The following is a 17,611-nucleotide window of genomic DNA, read 5'->3' on the forward strand; positions in this document are numbered from 1 at the left end:
AAAACACTCTTTGCCATGTGTATCCAAACCCGACGGTATATCCAACGTAACGAAAAAATAACATTGCAAGAATTAAAACATTATTATTTATGGACCTACACGTGACAGTTGTCAGTGGAGAATTGAGACAAATACGAAATAAAATAATCAATTTAAATCGTGTTGTATTGTTTCAGTAATTTAAACAAGAAGGGTAAATTGGCTAAACGTGTTATCAGGGCCAATAAAGAAAGGGTGATGGTCCTTTGAAGGAAAATTGGAAGGTAGAGAAAGAGGAAGACCAGATTACGATGGTTTGATTGGTGTGGAAGATGATCCGACGGAACTGGGAGTCAAATGACGAAAGAATAATGCGTTGGATCGTGAGCTGCGTGCATAAATCATAAAGGAAGCAAAGGCTAAACTTAGAGGACTGTAGAGTTATAGAGACAACGAGAGAAGTAAACAGCTTGGAAAGCCGTTCTTGAGTCCTCATTTACTTTATTTACAATGTTTACAAGAAATTGCCATTTCCTCGTGAATTTATCATGATTCCCGCTCCCCAGGAATACTCCTCTGGCGCGGGGGCGCCTCCTAGTTTGAGAATCAAGGAACAGTTTATTTAACCCTCGATATGACGTTCCCGTGTATAAAGTGTGTTAATGTAAAATAAATCGTTTTTAACAATGTTTTGCTGGAGGATACCGAAATGTTAGCACTTTCTTTGTCATCGCTTCAGCTATAGTGGGACGTTCTTTTATTGAATTCGCAAGTGAAGAGCAGTAAATTGAAATAAACTAGTTTTGAACGGGCAGTCGCGTAATTCTTTCAGCTCTTCTTTTCTGTTATGCTTTTAAATACATTGCGGTTTAATAAAACTATACATTTCTCGTTCTGGTATAATGGAATCACTCTTCTAAAGAGGGCAAGGACATATTGAGAGATATTGAACTTCATTGGTTTTTCAACGAGGATACAGAGTCCAGAACGTAATTGATAACGGGAATGATGATGGGTCTGAGGAAGAAGATAAAATATTATTAGTGAAAGCGACCAGGATTCAGAATTTCAAGAAGAATCTGAGTCAGATACAGATAATGACTGTCCAAAATAGGCTATATAATTTCATTTTACAATGGAGTAAACATGTTCTATATAAACATTGGTGTCATAAAGGTGACACTTTTTTCTCACTGAATAATAATAATAATAATAATAATAATAATAATAATAATAATAATAATAATAATAATAATAATAATCCGTGGCGCTACAGCCCGTGAAGGGCCCAGACCGACCAGCCGGCTGCTGGCTTCACGTCCACATGCCGAAGCAGAGGTGGACGATCATCCAACCAGGATGGAGGTATCGTGTGGTTAGCATGATGATTCCCCCCAGCCGTTATAGCTGGCTTTCGCAACCGGATTTTGCTACCTATCGTAGATCCCAAGTGCATCACGATGCTGGGTGGGCACCGGTCCCTTACACTGGCCGAAATTTCATGAGAAAATTTCTTCCCCCATGAGGACTCGAACCAGCGCGCATTCCGTAACGCGAGTCCTAGGCAAGATGCCTTATGCCACGATGCTACGGCGCGGGACCATTGCATAATCAACGTCTTTCAAAACAACTGAGTTCCTTATTATTACCTGCGATAAGAATTATTTCCTTTTGTAGTTTACTTTCTGGAACTGTTATTAAAAAACATAAGGAAATGAAATGATTTACTGTGCACCCAAATAACATTCTGTGCATTGAACAAGTGGTATTTATTTTCATCCGATAAAGCAAGATAAATATCTGATAAACTGTATTACTTAAATAGGATTAAATTAATGTACATAAATTGCATGATGTAAATATTATAATCGCTTCTAATATATATAATATAAATATCGGTATTTAGAAACTACGTAAAGGTATTAGTGGTTCATAATGAGGTTCTAACTGTATTATCTACTGTACTTGTGAAGCAATGAAAAGCGCTAAAAATCACATTTTTCAAGAGAAAATTTATTGGTAATGGACAGTCCCCTGCGAATGTAAAATAAGTGGTCTTTACAACTTTGTCTAAGACGGGTAATCCTTTAAGTCTATTACATAAAGCGACCCACTGCCAGGCTTTTGAAGTATTTGCAATGAAAAAGTTCTGACTATACATTTTGCGACTTGCGCAGCAAAAGTATATTTTTATATACGAATAGAGCCTCTGTTTTGATTTGCTTCCCAAAGGGCTAGGATTAAGTTAACTTTCCAAAGCAATTGAAATTACTATCTTCAATATAAAACTTATTTTTTGAGTAACAATTTTTAGTAAGTTATAAGCATAATAAAATTATGTGAGCAACAATTTCTCTTCGGAAATACATTTTGTAAACACACAGTCAATATTATTTCATTGAGACTTCATCATATGCAAGAATGAAATTACATAAAACACTGATATCGGCAATCTAGGAGACAAAAAGTAATGGCAACACTGCTGCTATGTCAGTCACGTAAGTCAGCTTTAGGATGTTGTGGAGCTGAGAAAGGAAGGTCAGACGAGCTACTATAGTCCCGTCGCTCTTATTTCCGGCACCCAATCACGTTGCAGGTCAGCTACATTTAAACGTGTGCGTCTTGTGATTCGCTGATGATGACGTTATGCATTTCCTAAGGCTCGATAAATACTTAATATAATCGCCCGTCATTTTGGCTCTTTCGTTGGCGTTCGCAGAAAGCACACGAGGACGTTATTTGCCGCTCAATTATTTGCTCAGTTACAGTGCGTTTGATTTATTATCACAGGAGCTACGACATGATAATGTTTAACAGTGAGGCAAATAGATTCCTCGTCTGGTAGCTCGGCAACGAAAGAACAAAAATGGCGAATGATACTACCTACCTGGACTTTACAGAGCTTTCACTTCCTATGACGTAAGCAAAGAGGAGGAGTCACGCCGGGAATAACAGCGTCATGACTATAGTGCAGAGAGTGGCATCGGCTGCACGATATGCAGTCAAATACGGCGACTCCTTAAAGTACAAGAGGATAGTGTAAGCTCCCTAACGACATGTTTACAAAGCTGGAACAACGTTTGTGGATCAAAATTGAAGTTGTATGAGGTCGTAGTGCACAAGACTATTAACAGGGACTGCGTGAAGCATGTGGTGATGCAGTGTTGTCATATCGTACAGTGACGCGATGGGTGAAAGTGTTTCGTGAAGACAGAGATGCTGTTTAGGAAAGACCCCGTTCAGGACGATCCCAAATTGACGACCACACTACTCAACTTTTTGCTTCCCTGCTGGATGTTGATCGACGATGGGCTGCACGTGAATTAGCCGCAGAGATTGGCGTATGCCACAAAACCGTGTTTCACATTCTGCACGATATTCTTGAATTACGCAAAACTGAAGCGCGTTGGACACCCCATCGAATTAATTAGGTGCAACAGTGGCAGCACCATGCGATGATCAGGAATTGCTGAACCGCTAACAGAAGGAAGGTGACGACTTCCTTGGACGTATCCTCACTATGGACGAAACGTGGGCTCGTTCAAACGAACCACGCTTGAAGCAGTAATCAAAATAATGGAAGCATCCCGGCTCTCCTCATCCAAGTACAGTGCCCTCTGCACAAGATAGTGTGAAGGTGATGTTCATTGTGGCGTATGATGTCTATGTAGTAATACTGCACCATGCTGTACCACCAAGGCAGATGGTAGATGCTGCCTACTACTGCAATTTCCTGCAACACACCTTCGTCCAGCTTTAAGGAGAAAGCGACTGCACCTTCTGGAAGCGGCCCCTATCATCCTTCACGACAATGCGAGGAGTTACAATGCTAACGCCGAGACGAATCTTCTGCGCCGCTGGCGTTGGAAAATTTTCCATACTCACCTTATGAGAGTCCGTGCAATAATGGTCTCTTCCCCACAATAAAAGAGTCACTTAGAGGGAAGCATTACAACACAAGAGATGCCATTAATCGTGCCACTGGACAGTCACTTTGAGCGTATTCCGAATCTCAGCGCTGAGCAATCTGATGGCATCACGGTGTTCCGAATTTCAACGATGACGTCACTGATGCTCCACCGATGTCGCACCGGTTCCATCAGCTTGCATAGGTCATGGCAGTATCCATCAGGCGCCTTCAGTGAATCTGATTGGTTCTTGTATAGGGCGGGAATTAGCAGACGAATGACATCGTGCACTGTTGTGTCATGGCGGTGTGTTCTGTTTTGGTTCTGCTGTATTATTTGTAATGAATACAACGTAAAAAAATATGTTAATGGCTTATGAGTGAACATGTCAACGGACAGTTATTACTACTAATTCAAGAAATAAATTGATTGTTTATGCTCTCTTTTCTTTGAACGAGATGACAGTACGGAAATTTCGCAAAATCTTGCTAGCGTAGCACAGACAACAACTTGCACAGCCGCCATGTTAGCCATTGAACCTTTCAGCAGTTTTGTTCCTATTTCGCTGCAGCGTGATGTCATTGATGTCCACCAGTCCGATGAGATTCGGAATACGCTGTTCGGGACATTAACAGAGATGGACCAGATGGACGCGCTGATGGTGTACGACGCCTTCCACAAGTGTGGCAGAAGGCGGTAAATATGGGAAGCGATTATATTGAAGAAATGTAAGTGGTGTTGCCTCTGATAATAAAACCATTTCAAAATTATAGCACTGTTACCATTACCTTTTTTAAGTAAATGCAGTTGCTTTTACAAGTGTATGTTGTACACCGTGCGACAGTGTCAGAATTAGATAGCCTACATACAAGCTTTTACTGTTTAGGAAATATACGCAGCAAAAGCAGAAATACAGTATTCTTAAAATTAAGATTTAACATACAAACGGGGTATTTGTTTATTGATATTTATTTAGTTATTGAGGCGAAAAAATACAAATATTGAATATTCGTGCTATATCAAAACAGTGTCCACACCTGTAGAGTAACGGTTAACGCGTCTGGCCGCGAAACCAGGTGGCCCGGGTTCGATTCCCGGTCGGGGCAAGTTACCTGGTTGTGGTTTTTTCCGGGGTTTTCCCTCAACCCAATATGAGCAAATGCTGGCTAACTTTCGGTGCTGGACCCCGGACTCATTTCACCGGCATTATCACGTTCAACTCATTTAGACACTAAATAACCTAAGATGTTGATAAAGCGTCATAAAATAACTTACTAAAATAAAAAAAAATCAAAACAGTATTGCGAAAGGATATGACACCATGGAACATAATAAGAACAAAGAGAAACATGAACACGTTACAAGGGAACTGTTTTTTCAACAGTGTTGTATCGCTTGAAGTGAATGTTCTTTCAACCGGACTTTATAACTTCACAGTTTGCGACAGGGCATGGGAAGTTCAAAAGAAACCTCGACAATACGGAACAAACTCATCAGGTGACAGTCTGTGGAGTTGTGAAGAAGCGCTGCTGACAGTAGAACATTTAATATTCCGTTGCCCAGGATACAGACATAAGAAATTTATCCTAACGTATCACTTACAAAGTTGTAACATAAGTTATAATATGTAAGCATATTTCAAAAGAAATATGCTACAGAGTTCAACATTTTTATTGACAAGATGATTAATAGTTGTTTATGTAACTTGTGTGTAAAGTGGAACTTTCTTGCACGAGTGAGAAGTTTCTCAGGACGTCGACTCGTGCCAAAATCCACGCTACTCAGAAGTTTCATATAAAATCTTATTTATTTAATTTTGGTATATAGACACATCTACAAGAAGTGTGCTCTTATTCTACTTTCATAATAAAAATATATCCTATGATTTTAAAAGAGAATAGAACTGTAGTATATTACAGCAGGCCGTGGATCGAATTTTAGCATTATTAGTAAAAGTATTTTGTTTCTATAGTGATATAACAATTAATAGCAGGCCATAAAGTACGTTGAAGTTATTTTATTTCACGGCGTTCAGAAAAGTCTTACTGTACATTTTATACATAAAAATATCCAGGAAATCCCTACTTTTTGTTACGGTAGTAAATAAAGTACGTAATCACTAGACTCTTCTTTGCCTACAATGAATCTATGTGCTTGCTGCAGTCGTATTAAGTAAATATTTGATCTAAGTACATCTCTCAGTTGTTTCTTGTCCATGATCAATCTATGTGCTTCGTGCAGTCGTCTTATACAGATACGATTTACCCTCCTGAGTTCTGAGAGTATAGTATACTATACCATACTTCATACTTGATTATGATATAAGATGTATGTGCAGAGACCCGAAGTATACAGTAGTATAATATTCCTACATTTGTGCCCTAACTGTAACTTGCAGAATTTTTTCAGCATTTTTCTCATGGCAGTGACTTTTTTTTTTGAAGCGTAGAATGATATAGAACTTTAAAAATAAAACATTAAATGTCTCAGGACTCAGGAGATTAAGTACACTCATGAGAAGGAAGAATGGCCGGCTTAGAAACGTCTTCATAGCGGTCATGCAGTACAGCTGTACCGAAAATTTTCATCATAAGATCACTATCTTTATTATTCCATTCACTCTTTTCCCTCCCACGCCTTTAAAACGAACTTAAATCCTGTCCTGCCGTTATCTGTTTCTAATTTAGATAATGATATAACTCACAAAACATGAATAATTTTTAAGATGCACATACTCGTACATGTGGAAAGGCTTATTGAAGTGTGCGGTAGCTCATTAGTACAGTAGAATTCCTCGTATCCGGCAACTGTGGGACAAAGCCAGTGCCGGATAACTGATTTTGCCGGATAATTGGAAAATACGTTTAAAGACATACTGTACTGCACAAACATTTTTTCTCTATGTTTAAATTTAGTAATTTTCATATATGTCGATATTTAAAAATAAAGTTTGAAATCCGTACAATGTTTATTTTTAGTACTGAATACGGTAATGTACATTCATGAGTTCATAATTTATTGTAATGCATAATAGCGTAAAAAATACTAAACGTTTTTGTAACCTTATGACAATTTTAAATAGCGGCCATGTACGTGAAGAGCAGTGTAGCCATCGTCGCAACTGTGAAGATGAAGTAGCGCTCGATGAACATAATATATCTCTAATGTATTCTTGTTTATATATACTATCTATCACTGAAATGAAACTTTTACGCGCTGTAGGAACAGAGAATTTCACACTTTCCTATTTAGACTCGTCCAACATCCCTTCGAGCGGGTGAGTTCAAGTGGTAAATTTAAAGATATCGTCTCTGCGAATTGTTTGCAATGCCCAAGTGACAGCTTACCGATCTCCAGTGACATAACGGGGTTTTGTGTCTATGTTTTCACGCTTGAACAATGTAAAGAGTAGACAATATGCGACATGTGCGATTCACGAAAACCACTCACATCTTCGACTCTTCCCTTCCGCATGAATGATTTTTTTTTTGCCTAGCCGAAAGTGCCGTTCTTTTGGTATTGCCGGTTATTTGGGTGCCGAATACGAGGAATTTTACTGTATAATGCTTGACTCCATGGAAACAAGTTACTCTGTTCTACCAAACAAAAGTTACCATGTTCGGTTCCTGCTTATTGCTTGATTCTTTTTAAGTTTGTATTTTCACGTGATATTAATTTTATTTCCACTTTTGTTGACGTCGTACAAAATTTTGTCGAATATTCTTTTGAGAAGATTAACTCCATATATGTAGATGAAATTATTGGGGATCATCAATGTGGTTTTAGGCGTAATAGATCAATTATTGACCAGATATTTTGTATGGAGAAAAATGGGAGTATAAGGGTACAGTGCGTCAGTTATTCATAGATTTCAAAAAGGCATATGACTCGGTTAAGAGAGACGTTTTATATGATATTCTTATTGAATTTGGTATTCCCAAGAAACTAGTTCGATTAATTAAAATGTGTCTCAGTGAAACGTACAGCAGAGTTCGTATAGGTCAGTTTCTGTCAGATGAGTTTCCAATTCACTGTGGGCTAAAGCAAGGAGATGCACTATCACCTTCTAGAGTATGCCATTAGGAAAGTCCAGGATAACCGAGAGGGTTATCAGCTGCTTGTCTATGCGGATGACGTGAATATGTTAGGAGAAAATCCGCAAACGATTAGGGAAAACACGGGAATTTTACTGGAAGCAAGTAAAGAGATAGGTTTGGAAGTAAATCCCGAAAAGACTAAGTATATGATTATGTCTCGTGACGAGAATATTGTATGAAATGGAAATATAAAATTGGAAATTTGTCTTTTGAAGAGGTGGAGAAGTTCAAATATCTGGGAGCAACAGTAACAAATATAAATGATACTCGGGAGGAAATTAAACACAGAATAAATATGGGAAATGCCTGTTATTATTCGGTTGAGAAACTTTATCATCCAGTCTGCTGTCGAAAAATCTGGAAGTTAGAATTTATAAAACAGTTATATTACCGGTTGTTCTGTATGGTTGTGAAACTTGGACTCTCACTTTGAGAGAGGAACAGAGATTAAGGGTGTTTGAGAATAAGGCGCTTAGGAAAATATTTGGGGCTAAGAGGGATGAAGTTACAGGAGAATGGAGAAAGTTACACAACACGGAACTGCATGCATTGTATTCTTCACCTGACATAATTAGGAACATTAAATCCAGACGTTTGAGATGGGCAGGGCATGTAGCACATATGGGCGAATCCAGAAATGCATATAGGGTGTTAGTTGGGAGGCCGGAGGGAAAAAGACCTTTAGGGAGGCCGAGACGTAGATGGGAAGATAATATTAAAATGGATTTGAGGGAGGTGGGATATGATGATAGAGAATGGATTAATTTTGTTCAGGATAGGGACCAATGGCGGGCTTATGTGAGGGCGGCAATGAACCTCCGGGTTCCTTAAAAGCCAGTAAATAAGTAAGTGTTAATTTTATTTCACTATCCCTGTCGTAACATTTTGCTCATATTGTGTCTTATTAGTGTGGCGCTTCAAGTAAAGACGATAAATTACTTTGAAGTGACAATCCAAATTTTAGAATTAGGCTTTCGGGTATTCCACCGTGTTCTAGAACTTACATTTCCAACGTTTCGGAACTACACGCGTTCCGTCATTAGGGAAGACGGGTAAGACCAGAGGAATCGCCTACGCCAGTCAAACTCAATGCCACCATGAACCTACACAGAGTACGGTAGCAGACTCGGGTAGATGACTTAAAGTAGACGACAATTTAATCGCACCTGCATTCAGTGTTCTGTGACCGATCACATTGCACTGAGCGAAATTTCTTGTGGACGATTTGCTTATATGGCCTCGAAATTCGGAGATTCATTGGGACATACGAGTACATTCTTTACTGTTGTTAAAATGTAGTCCTTAATGAAATGTCTGTCCGAATAAGTTCCATGTCTTGCGACAATCATGCGCGCTATTTCATAACTTGCTCTCATAGTATCAACACTATACACATATAATTATATACAGGGAAAGGATTTATATGTAAATACATATTTACTTATAAAGCTAATATAATTTATATTTTGCATTATCTTTATGTTTCACAATGTGTAGGGTTGAAAAATCCTACTTTTATTTTCCATATTTTTCCATATTTTAGAGTTTAGTACATATTTTCGTTAATTTCCATATATTTTTCATATAAAACAGTCCATATTATATTAGGTTTAACAATAAAACAAAACAAAATTCCATTAACTTTTAAAAATACATTTCAACAATAGAGATTTAAACACATGTTCAGTAATCCCTTTAACATCAGAGTTATTTGAAAATTAGCAGTCCTATCAACAATGGGAAAGTAAGTTACAAAACTGTATTAATTTAATTTAAAATTTTTAACAGACTTCAGTTGTGCAGCTCAACAGTTAAATGCCAGTCAGAGTACACATAGGTTCAGTTTTGTAAATCATACTATAAAGACGGTAAATATGCCAAAAGTACGTCATTCAGTCAATTTAAAATCAAAACTAACAAGTTACATTTCAGAATTTAAAGAAGATGGTTTATCAACTGACAATAAAATATTATTTTGTAATTTGTGTCAGTGTGCAGTATCATCTACACAAAAGTTCCTGGTGCAACAACACATTACAACTAGTAAACATCAGGCCAACAAACAACTAAATTCCAAGCAGAGACAATTGTTTTTAACACAACCAACAACATCGAATGTAAGATCTGAGTTTAACATCGACCTGTGCCGTTCTCTCATCTCTGCTGATATTCCTCTCTACAAACTAAAGAATAAGGTCTTCAGGGAATTCCTTGAAAAATATACTCAACATACAATCCCGGATGAGTCAACACTTAGGAAGACGTATGCTCCATCCATCTACGATGAGACAATACAGAAGATAAGAGATGAAATTAAAGATAGTTCAATTTGGGTTTCCATTGATGAGACTCCCGACAAAGAAGGTAGACTTGTTGGTAATGTAGTTATCGGTTTGTTAAGTGAACAATATTCTGAACGAATTCTTTTACATTGTGATGTTCTAGAAAAGTGCAATAACAAAACTATAGTTAAACTGTTCAACGAAGCTATGGGTATCCTGTGGCCAAAGGGTATTATGTACGATAATGTGTTATTCTTTATTAGCGATGCTGCCCCTTATATGGTCAAAGCTGGACAAGCATTATCTGTTGTATATCCTAAATTGACTCATTTTACTTGTGTGGCGCATGCATTTCATCGTGTGGCAGAAGTGGTCAGAGACAATTTCCCTAAAGTAGATTTGTTGATTTCATCAGTGAAAAAAGTATTTCTCAAAGCTCCCAGTAGAGTTAACGTGTTGAAAGAAATGTACCCTGAAATTCCATTGCCACCAAAGCCAATTTTAACTAGATGGGGTACATGGCTAGAAGCAGTTGAATATTATGCCGAACATATAGACTCTATTAACAATGTTCTCCTTGCATTGGACTCTGAAGATGCAGTCTCAATTGATACTGCGAAAACAGTTACCTGTGACATAAGTGTGAAGAATGACTTAGCTCACATTCAGCATACATTTTCATGCATCATAAAAACGCTCAAAAGTCTCCAAAATAGGCACCTTTCACTATCTGAAAGTTTTGAAATTATAAATAGTACTGTGGAACAACTGAATCGTGGTAGAGGTAAAGTTGCAGATGCAGTAAGAGCTAAGGTGGACACTGTACTTTCAAAAAACCCTGGATATGAAGAACTACAAAAGGTTGTTGCTGTGATGAGTGGTGAATCAACAGTGAAGATTAACTTGGACTTATCCCCAGCAGACATTGTGAAATTGAATTATGTACCAGTTACTTCTTGTGACGTCGAACGCTCTTTTAGTCAGTATAAATCTATCCTCAGAGACAATAGAAGAAGATTCACTTTTCAGCACTTGAAAGAAATGTTTGTAACCTATTGTTATGGTAACAGACAATAAAAATTGTGTTTTGTTGAAACTACATTGGAAGATAAGGTACGTCCATTATATTTTTTGTTTAGTTTGATTAAAATGTACCAATATTTAACGTACATAGTCATTTTTTTATAATTTTAAGTCCATATTTAATTCCATATTTTGGTAAAAATCCATATTTAATTCCATATTTTGGTAAAAATAACTACATATATATTTACATATTTAATATATTTTTAGTCCATATAAATCCGTTCCCTGATTATATATAAACACTTTAAGAACAGGGCGCTAACGGACAGGTTATTATCTCAGTTTTCACAGAATTCTATGAAGCCTTTACCCATTCACAAAGTTAATATCGACGCATAAGATGCACCATGCTTTTCAGACCTATTTTCAAAGAAAAAAGTGCATATTATGGTTCGGAAAATACGATACATAGCTGAGAATGTATAATAAACATTAACAGAATACATAAGTAATTATAATAGAAATTGTGTACCTTGCGAAATAATTAATGCTATTTTATCACTCTCTTTACATTTGTGGTCATTTCCTTCAAACTCTAGCAGGTATAAATTTTATACTTGCTTGGGTCATCAAAGTGCAGATCCCGGTCATTAATATTATCTATTACGTATGACTTTTTTTTTTACATATTAACTATGATTCTACGAAACAGAACTTTCTCTTGGGATTGTACAACAGTAAATATGCCCATATGTACTATCAGCAAATTCCATGAGCTTTAAAACTGTGCGGGTACGGTAATGGCATTTAACTTGTTGGACAAATAATTGTAATATCTCACAGTGTCGGCGAACTACTTACATCACAGTTACCCACTTTTAGACATTTTACTAGAACAACTCGTTCTTTTCATCAAATCCTCCATTGTCCGTTTGGTGTTTAAAGTCATAATGTCGTTTTATATTGTATTTTCTTATAAAGAAGTACTGTTTACATACTAAGCATTGTACAGCCCGAGAGCACAGTCACGGCCGGTGTAAACACGATGCGCACCAGCATTGGAAGAGTTTATGAGGTTGCAGAACGTAACCAGGGGGTGCACAGGCCAGTTGATGCAATCGCTGATACCATGCAGATGGTAGTCGCGCTCCCTCTCTAGAGAGTTGTACTGGTGGTGCGGAAAAATCAACCTGTAGTGAAATGAGTCCATTGACAAATAAATTAAACAACCGAGTCAATGTTTTTACTCGATCTGTAGCATGTATTCTCTGTAGCACACATTCACTGCCCTTGTCGCACTGCCTCGAAACGTGTATCCCTACTGCTTTCCCCTCCACGTGCCTCTCGCGCCGGTCAGCGGCCTTGACTATGCTCTCGGTCTGTATATGATTTGGTATAACTCTACATAAGAACACATTCTCCCATTCTACGTATATTAAAAAATCTACGCAAAATAGGGAATTCAGCGCGGATCATGTCTATGGATTTAGATAAGTCTCTTCTTGGACTCTCTATGAATCACATTTTATCTTTCGTTCATAAAGTTATGAAAATATTTAAAAAAATTCAGTAATTAAATTTACGTAACCCTTTTACACACATTTTATTCTAATTCATTTAATTTAATAGTCCATCGTTAACGCTTTCATAATATTAACTTCATGCAATAATTCTAATTGTGAAAAACACCACTAAGTTTCATTTTAACAAACAAATGTTAACAAGACTTTGTAAATTATTATTATTGAATTTATGACAATTTTATTTAACTCGAACGTTTTAAATATTTTGTCCGTATGCCCATCCTTCATTCATTATAGAATGGAATACATAATGATAACGTTAGTCATGTTAAATTTTTAATTATTGTTCTGGTCTGTGAAATTGTTTCAATCTTATAATATACTTCAGCGAGTATTAACAATTAGTGTATCTCTTTCCACTCGACTACAAGTAGTCGGTGACAACAGAGGTTATTGGTGTGCATATTGAATGGACACCCCAAAACAGCCCTTTTCAGGACTACATAATTTTCCCAAAATATATTAAAAAAACATACAATAATTCTGAGTAACACACGTTCAAATTGCAAAAATGTAATAACAGACTAAAAAAAAAATCACGACCGGGAACCGAACACAGAAAATTTTCTTAGCATAAGTACAAGCCTAGATCATATATACCCCAGGTAGGTCGGCCTTATAAGCTTTGACGTTAACAACTTTTGTCAGGTTTACTACGCTGCCATCTAGTTGTTACATAAGGAGTCACGTCATAATTCCCATTTGAATTGCATTAGCGACAGTACTGCCATCTCGTGTTCGTTTACGGCGGACGGGTGGCGATCCTGGCGGTTGTTCTCTTCAAAGTACAAACGATTTTAACATAGCGATGACCTATCTGTTACATATATTATGATCTAGGGTATAAGGTTCGATCAACAAGCATTTGCATATATAAATGTAGCGTCTCAACATTCTAAATCTTGATTACGATGCATGTTATTGTATACTTAACATCAGGATTAGTTTTAAATTTTATTACTGTGCGTTTTATGCATGCTGCATTTATGGCGATAACTGTACCATTTGGCGGCCAATAAAAAAACACCGCCGGCCACTTTTTGTTTTTGTTTAATGTTTTAATTGGTTATTTTACGACTCTTTATCAACTGCTCTGGTTATCTAACGTCTGCATGAGATGAAGCGAAATGAGTCCAGAGTCTAGCGCCGAAATTACCCAGCATTTGCTCTTGATGGGTTGATGGAAAACTTCGAAGAAACCTCAACCAGGTAACTTGTCCCAACCCGGCACTTTTTGTTTCTGTGAGCGTACAAAACTGAGCTCTTTGTTGTCTACAATGATTTTACATGCTTGGTGCAGTTGTATTATGTAAGTGTATTTTATAATTGATTTAAGAACGTCACTGAGTCATGATCTATGTGGTTGTACTTAATTTAAGTACACCATAGACTCTTTTGTTATTCACGATGGGTCTATCTGCTTGGCATTATACATGTATATTTTATGAAACGCCGCAAGGTTTGTATTCCTGATACACGTGACTATAAACTTATCAACGCTGTGCAAGCAGATGGAAACTACATTCGCAATGAAGGCTGAACAACCAAAGTAATTTCTGATATTCATTACAGGATGTAACATCCTTGCGAAGGACAGGTTACTCTGTGAACGAAAGAGTGAACACACCACGAATTTGGTCTTGTGCATCTGCAGAGCGCGGCATTGCCAGGCACCAGCTGTTTTGGGGAAGGCGGTGGCGACACACGCACTAACTATGTTGAGCCGTATTTGGCGGATCGGAGAAAGTTGCACAGGCCGGGATCGATGTCAGGGCTATTAGAACCGAGCTTGTGACGTAACATTCTGCGGGCGACTTCATGACTGTTGCTCTATTAACGACGTTCTTAAAAGTCGTAACTATTAAAGACGATTATAACGAAGCAATGGCGGAATTAGATTGGCAGGCAGTCGGAGAAAATGTCCCCGGAAATACAACTAAAATGGATAGAATCTTCTGGGGTTCGAACCTAGATCTCTTTCCTTGGTTGAGACATTTAAAATCGGGGGGGGGGGGGGACGTGAACAACTGTGTGGTCAGTGAAAGAGTGAGCTAGCCTTTACAAGTAGCCTACCATATTTTCCATGTCGCTGTTAAGTACCTATAGTGAGGGTCACATAAGAACAGTTCCTAAACAGCAAATATTGCCGTCTTGTCAGTGTTGCCAACTGTTACCAGATATCACACGATCCTACGTGCTAAATGACATATTTACTTACTGTACTTTATGTTGGAAGGTTATTCTAAATAATTAAATAATTTGTAACATATTTTCGTAGGCAAACCATACGAGAAAGGGTATTTTGTCTGGAAATACGAAAATCATTGGTTTGACTAAACAATTGACTCACGAGACCTAACCTAAAATGTATTTTGTTTGACCACATGAAATTATTAGTAGGCCTACTAACTTCGAAAACTTGCCAGATTATAGTCTTGAAACCACAACACAACACAACACATAAAATAACTATTATATATTAATATTAATACTGATATTAATTAATTATTAGTATGTACAAATTTCACTAGCTTCCAATAACCGGCTCAGAAATCTAGTACAATTTTAATTTCATAGAACTCCAGTACCGACAAATATTGTCGATATTTGTCTCAGCTGCCAACATACCAGTTACAAAATCACTACCATTTGTAGTATTTGTCAGTATCGAACTTCGAAACGAAGTTGGCAAAAGAAAATTCAACCTGCAAACTAGAAAATCACCACAACCCACTAGCATATGTAGTAATGAGGGAAAAATGGTTAGGTTTCACCCTTAGGGTATGAAATAAGCTGATCCGGACTAAATGTCACATTCATTCGACAGTAATGTGTCTCATTTTTGTAGTGTGATATTGTATTGGTGTGTACAGTGTTTTAGAAATACATTGTTTCTTTTCCTACACTTTCTAGTGTATGTAGGCCTACTTCTTCTGCCAGGCGTCATGTGTCTTTGCATGAGTAACCAGAACCTATCCTGATATCGTTCCCCCTCTGCGTTGTGATAGTAAATCGTTTTAGATAATTTCTTAAATGAATACGTTTTGCTGGATGTACTTAAAATTAATATCCAAATCGTATTTGCACACTGGAAAAATCTGCAAAATACTCGCTTGCACTAGCCTATATACTATACAGTGAGTTATTTCGAGTTGTTCCTATAGCCTAAATGAAGGAGACTCTGACGTATTAGAAATCTTTGGGATTTAGGTATTTATGAACAATTTTCTATTCTGAGTGAATAGTCTGGCATTTGTCTTGTTATTCTATAGGCCTAATATAGGCTACTGTACCTATGTATCTGATCTCACTGAATTTAATTGCAACTCATTTTATATCTTTATTACCAGTTCTGCCTTTAGGGATAGAGATAAGAATGATGGACAGCTCTTTGTCAGATTGCTATTCCTCAACTACTTTATTTATCTCCACTTGAGAGATTCTACCACTCACTCTGCGTTTGTTTAGCGTGAGATGGCAGGAGGCAGAACGCAGTTGTGGTTTGTCAATCGGAAGAGGTTTGCTTGCGATTATTTCCAGTGTTCTAAATACGCTTGAAAAATACGACGTTTCGAAGGTTGCATCGGGCCACGAACCGTCGCATTTTTCTATGTGCGATACCACTCACCAGCAGAGCCACCTCGAGTGGGCGACAGGGCGTCCTTCTTGGGTTCCTTGGGGCTGCTCCCTGCAACAGACACAACATCCATAAGCCTCTGGGTCGGGTTTCAGAGCGCGCGCCAATCCGTGGGCGCTCCTATTTTTACACGCGGTGCGTGAAATGCTAATTTTGGTGGCAGTGCGCTAGCTCAGTCGACTGGAATCCAGCGAAAATAACGAACAGGAAATTTTGGAGGATCGATCACCTGTCCCTTTGATGACGTAATAACACATCGGTATAGCCATGAATTTTGCAACGCGTTTCGCAGGTGGGTCGCGTAATCAAACTCAACTCGAGGCCCAAATGTAGCGAACAGATCTTATAAGGTTTATAGTAAACAAAGTCGCTATAGAATATAGAGCACGCTTTCTCCTATGATTTAGCTTCCCCTGCAATTTCACTTCACCTTAGCCCGTTACACACTTGACGAGATCTCGCTAGCGAGAAATGTGTAGCGAGAAAAGTCAAAGCTTGATAACATGGATTCAAACGGACGTCCACACACTGGAAGAGATTCTCGTTCGAGGTGAAAACCTTGAGCGAGTTTCTCGCTGGAATCGGTAGCTCAGCGAATTTTCTTGACACATTTATCAAATTATCAAATATGTTTGACATTTACACGCATTGACGATTGAATGTAGAAAGTGATACCACAGGTGGCGTTGAATGTATTGTATTGTTTTTATTGACATTGACAATGAGGAAAGATGGTCGATAATAATTGCAGTGAGAAACTTATCGAACTTGTAAGATGTCACCCGTAGATCTATATATATATATATGGTACAAGGGATGAAAACTATAAAAAAAAATCTGGAGACAAATATCAGATGATCTGAAAATAACTAGGGTTATATTTTATTTTGATGAGCTTTAATATTATTAATTATAACATTTGAAATTGTATCTATAGTCTATGTCTTAACAGATTACATAATTTTAATCAGAACATAGCAAAGAATCCTCTATCATAACATGAATTGCAAAAACCTGAGATCTATTCAACCTGAAATAAAGCCTAAACTTATCATCCAAATCCGAAAGACCGAAAATCGCCTTTATCTTCGTGAGATGT

At 37.6% G+C, this 17,611-nt stretch overlaps 1 protein-coding gene across 1 annotated transcript in view; it reads right to left on the reverse strand.

Moving 5' to 3' along the window:
* Positions 1-17,611, reverse strand: part of LOC138696314 (ras-associated and pleckstrin homology domains-containing protein 1) — a 453,731-nt gene that overhangs the window by 24,372 nt on the left and 411,748 nt on the right. The window contains exon 7 of the mRNA XM_069821103.1: positions 16,504-16,563. Within this exon, the coding sequence (XP_069677204.1) occupies positions 16,504-16,563 (60 nt within the window). The remainder of the gene's footprint in view (positions 1-16,503; positions 16,564-17,611) is intronic.

The sequence above is a fragment of the Periplaneta americana genome, chromosome 3 (assembly GCF_040183065.1).
Source record: "Periplaneta americana isolate PAMFEO1 chromosome 3, P.americana_PAMFEO1_priV1, whole genome shotgun sequence".
Lineage (NCBI taxonomy): Eukaryota > Metazoa > Arthropoda > Insecta > Blattodea > Blattidae > Periplaneta > Periplaneta americana.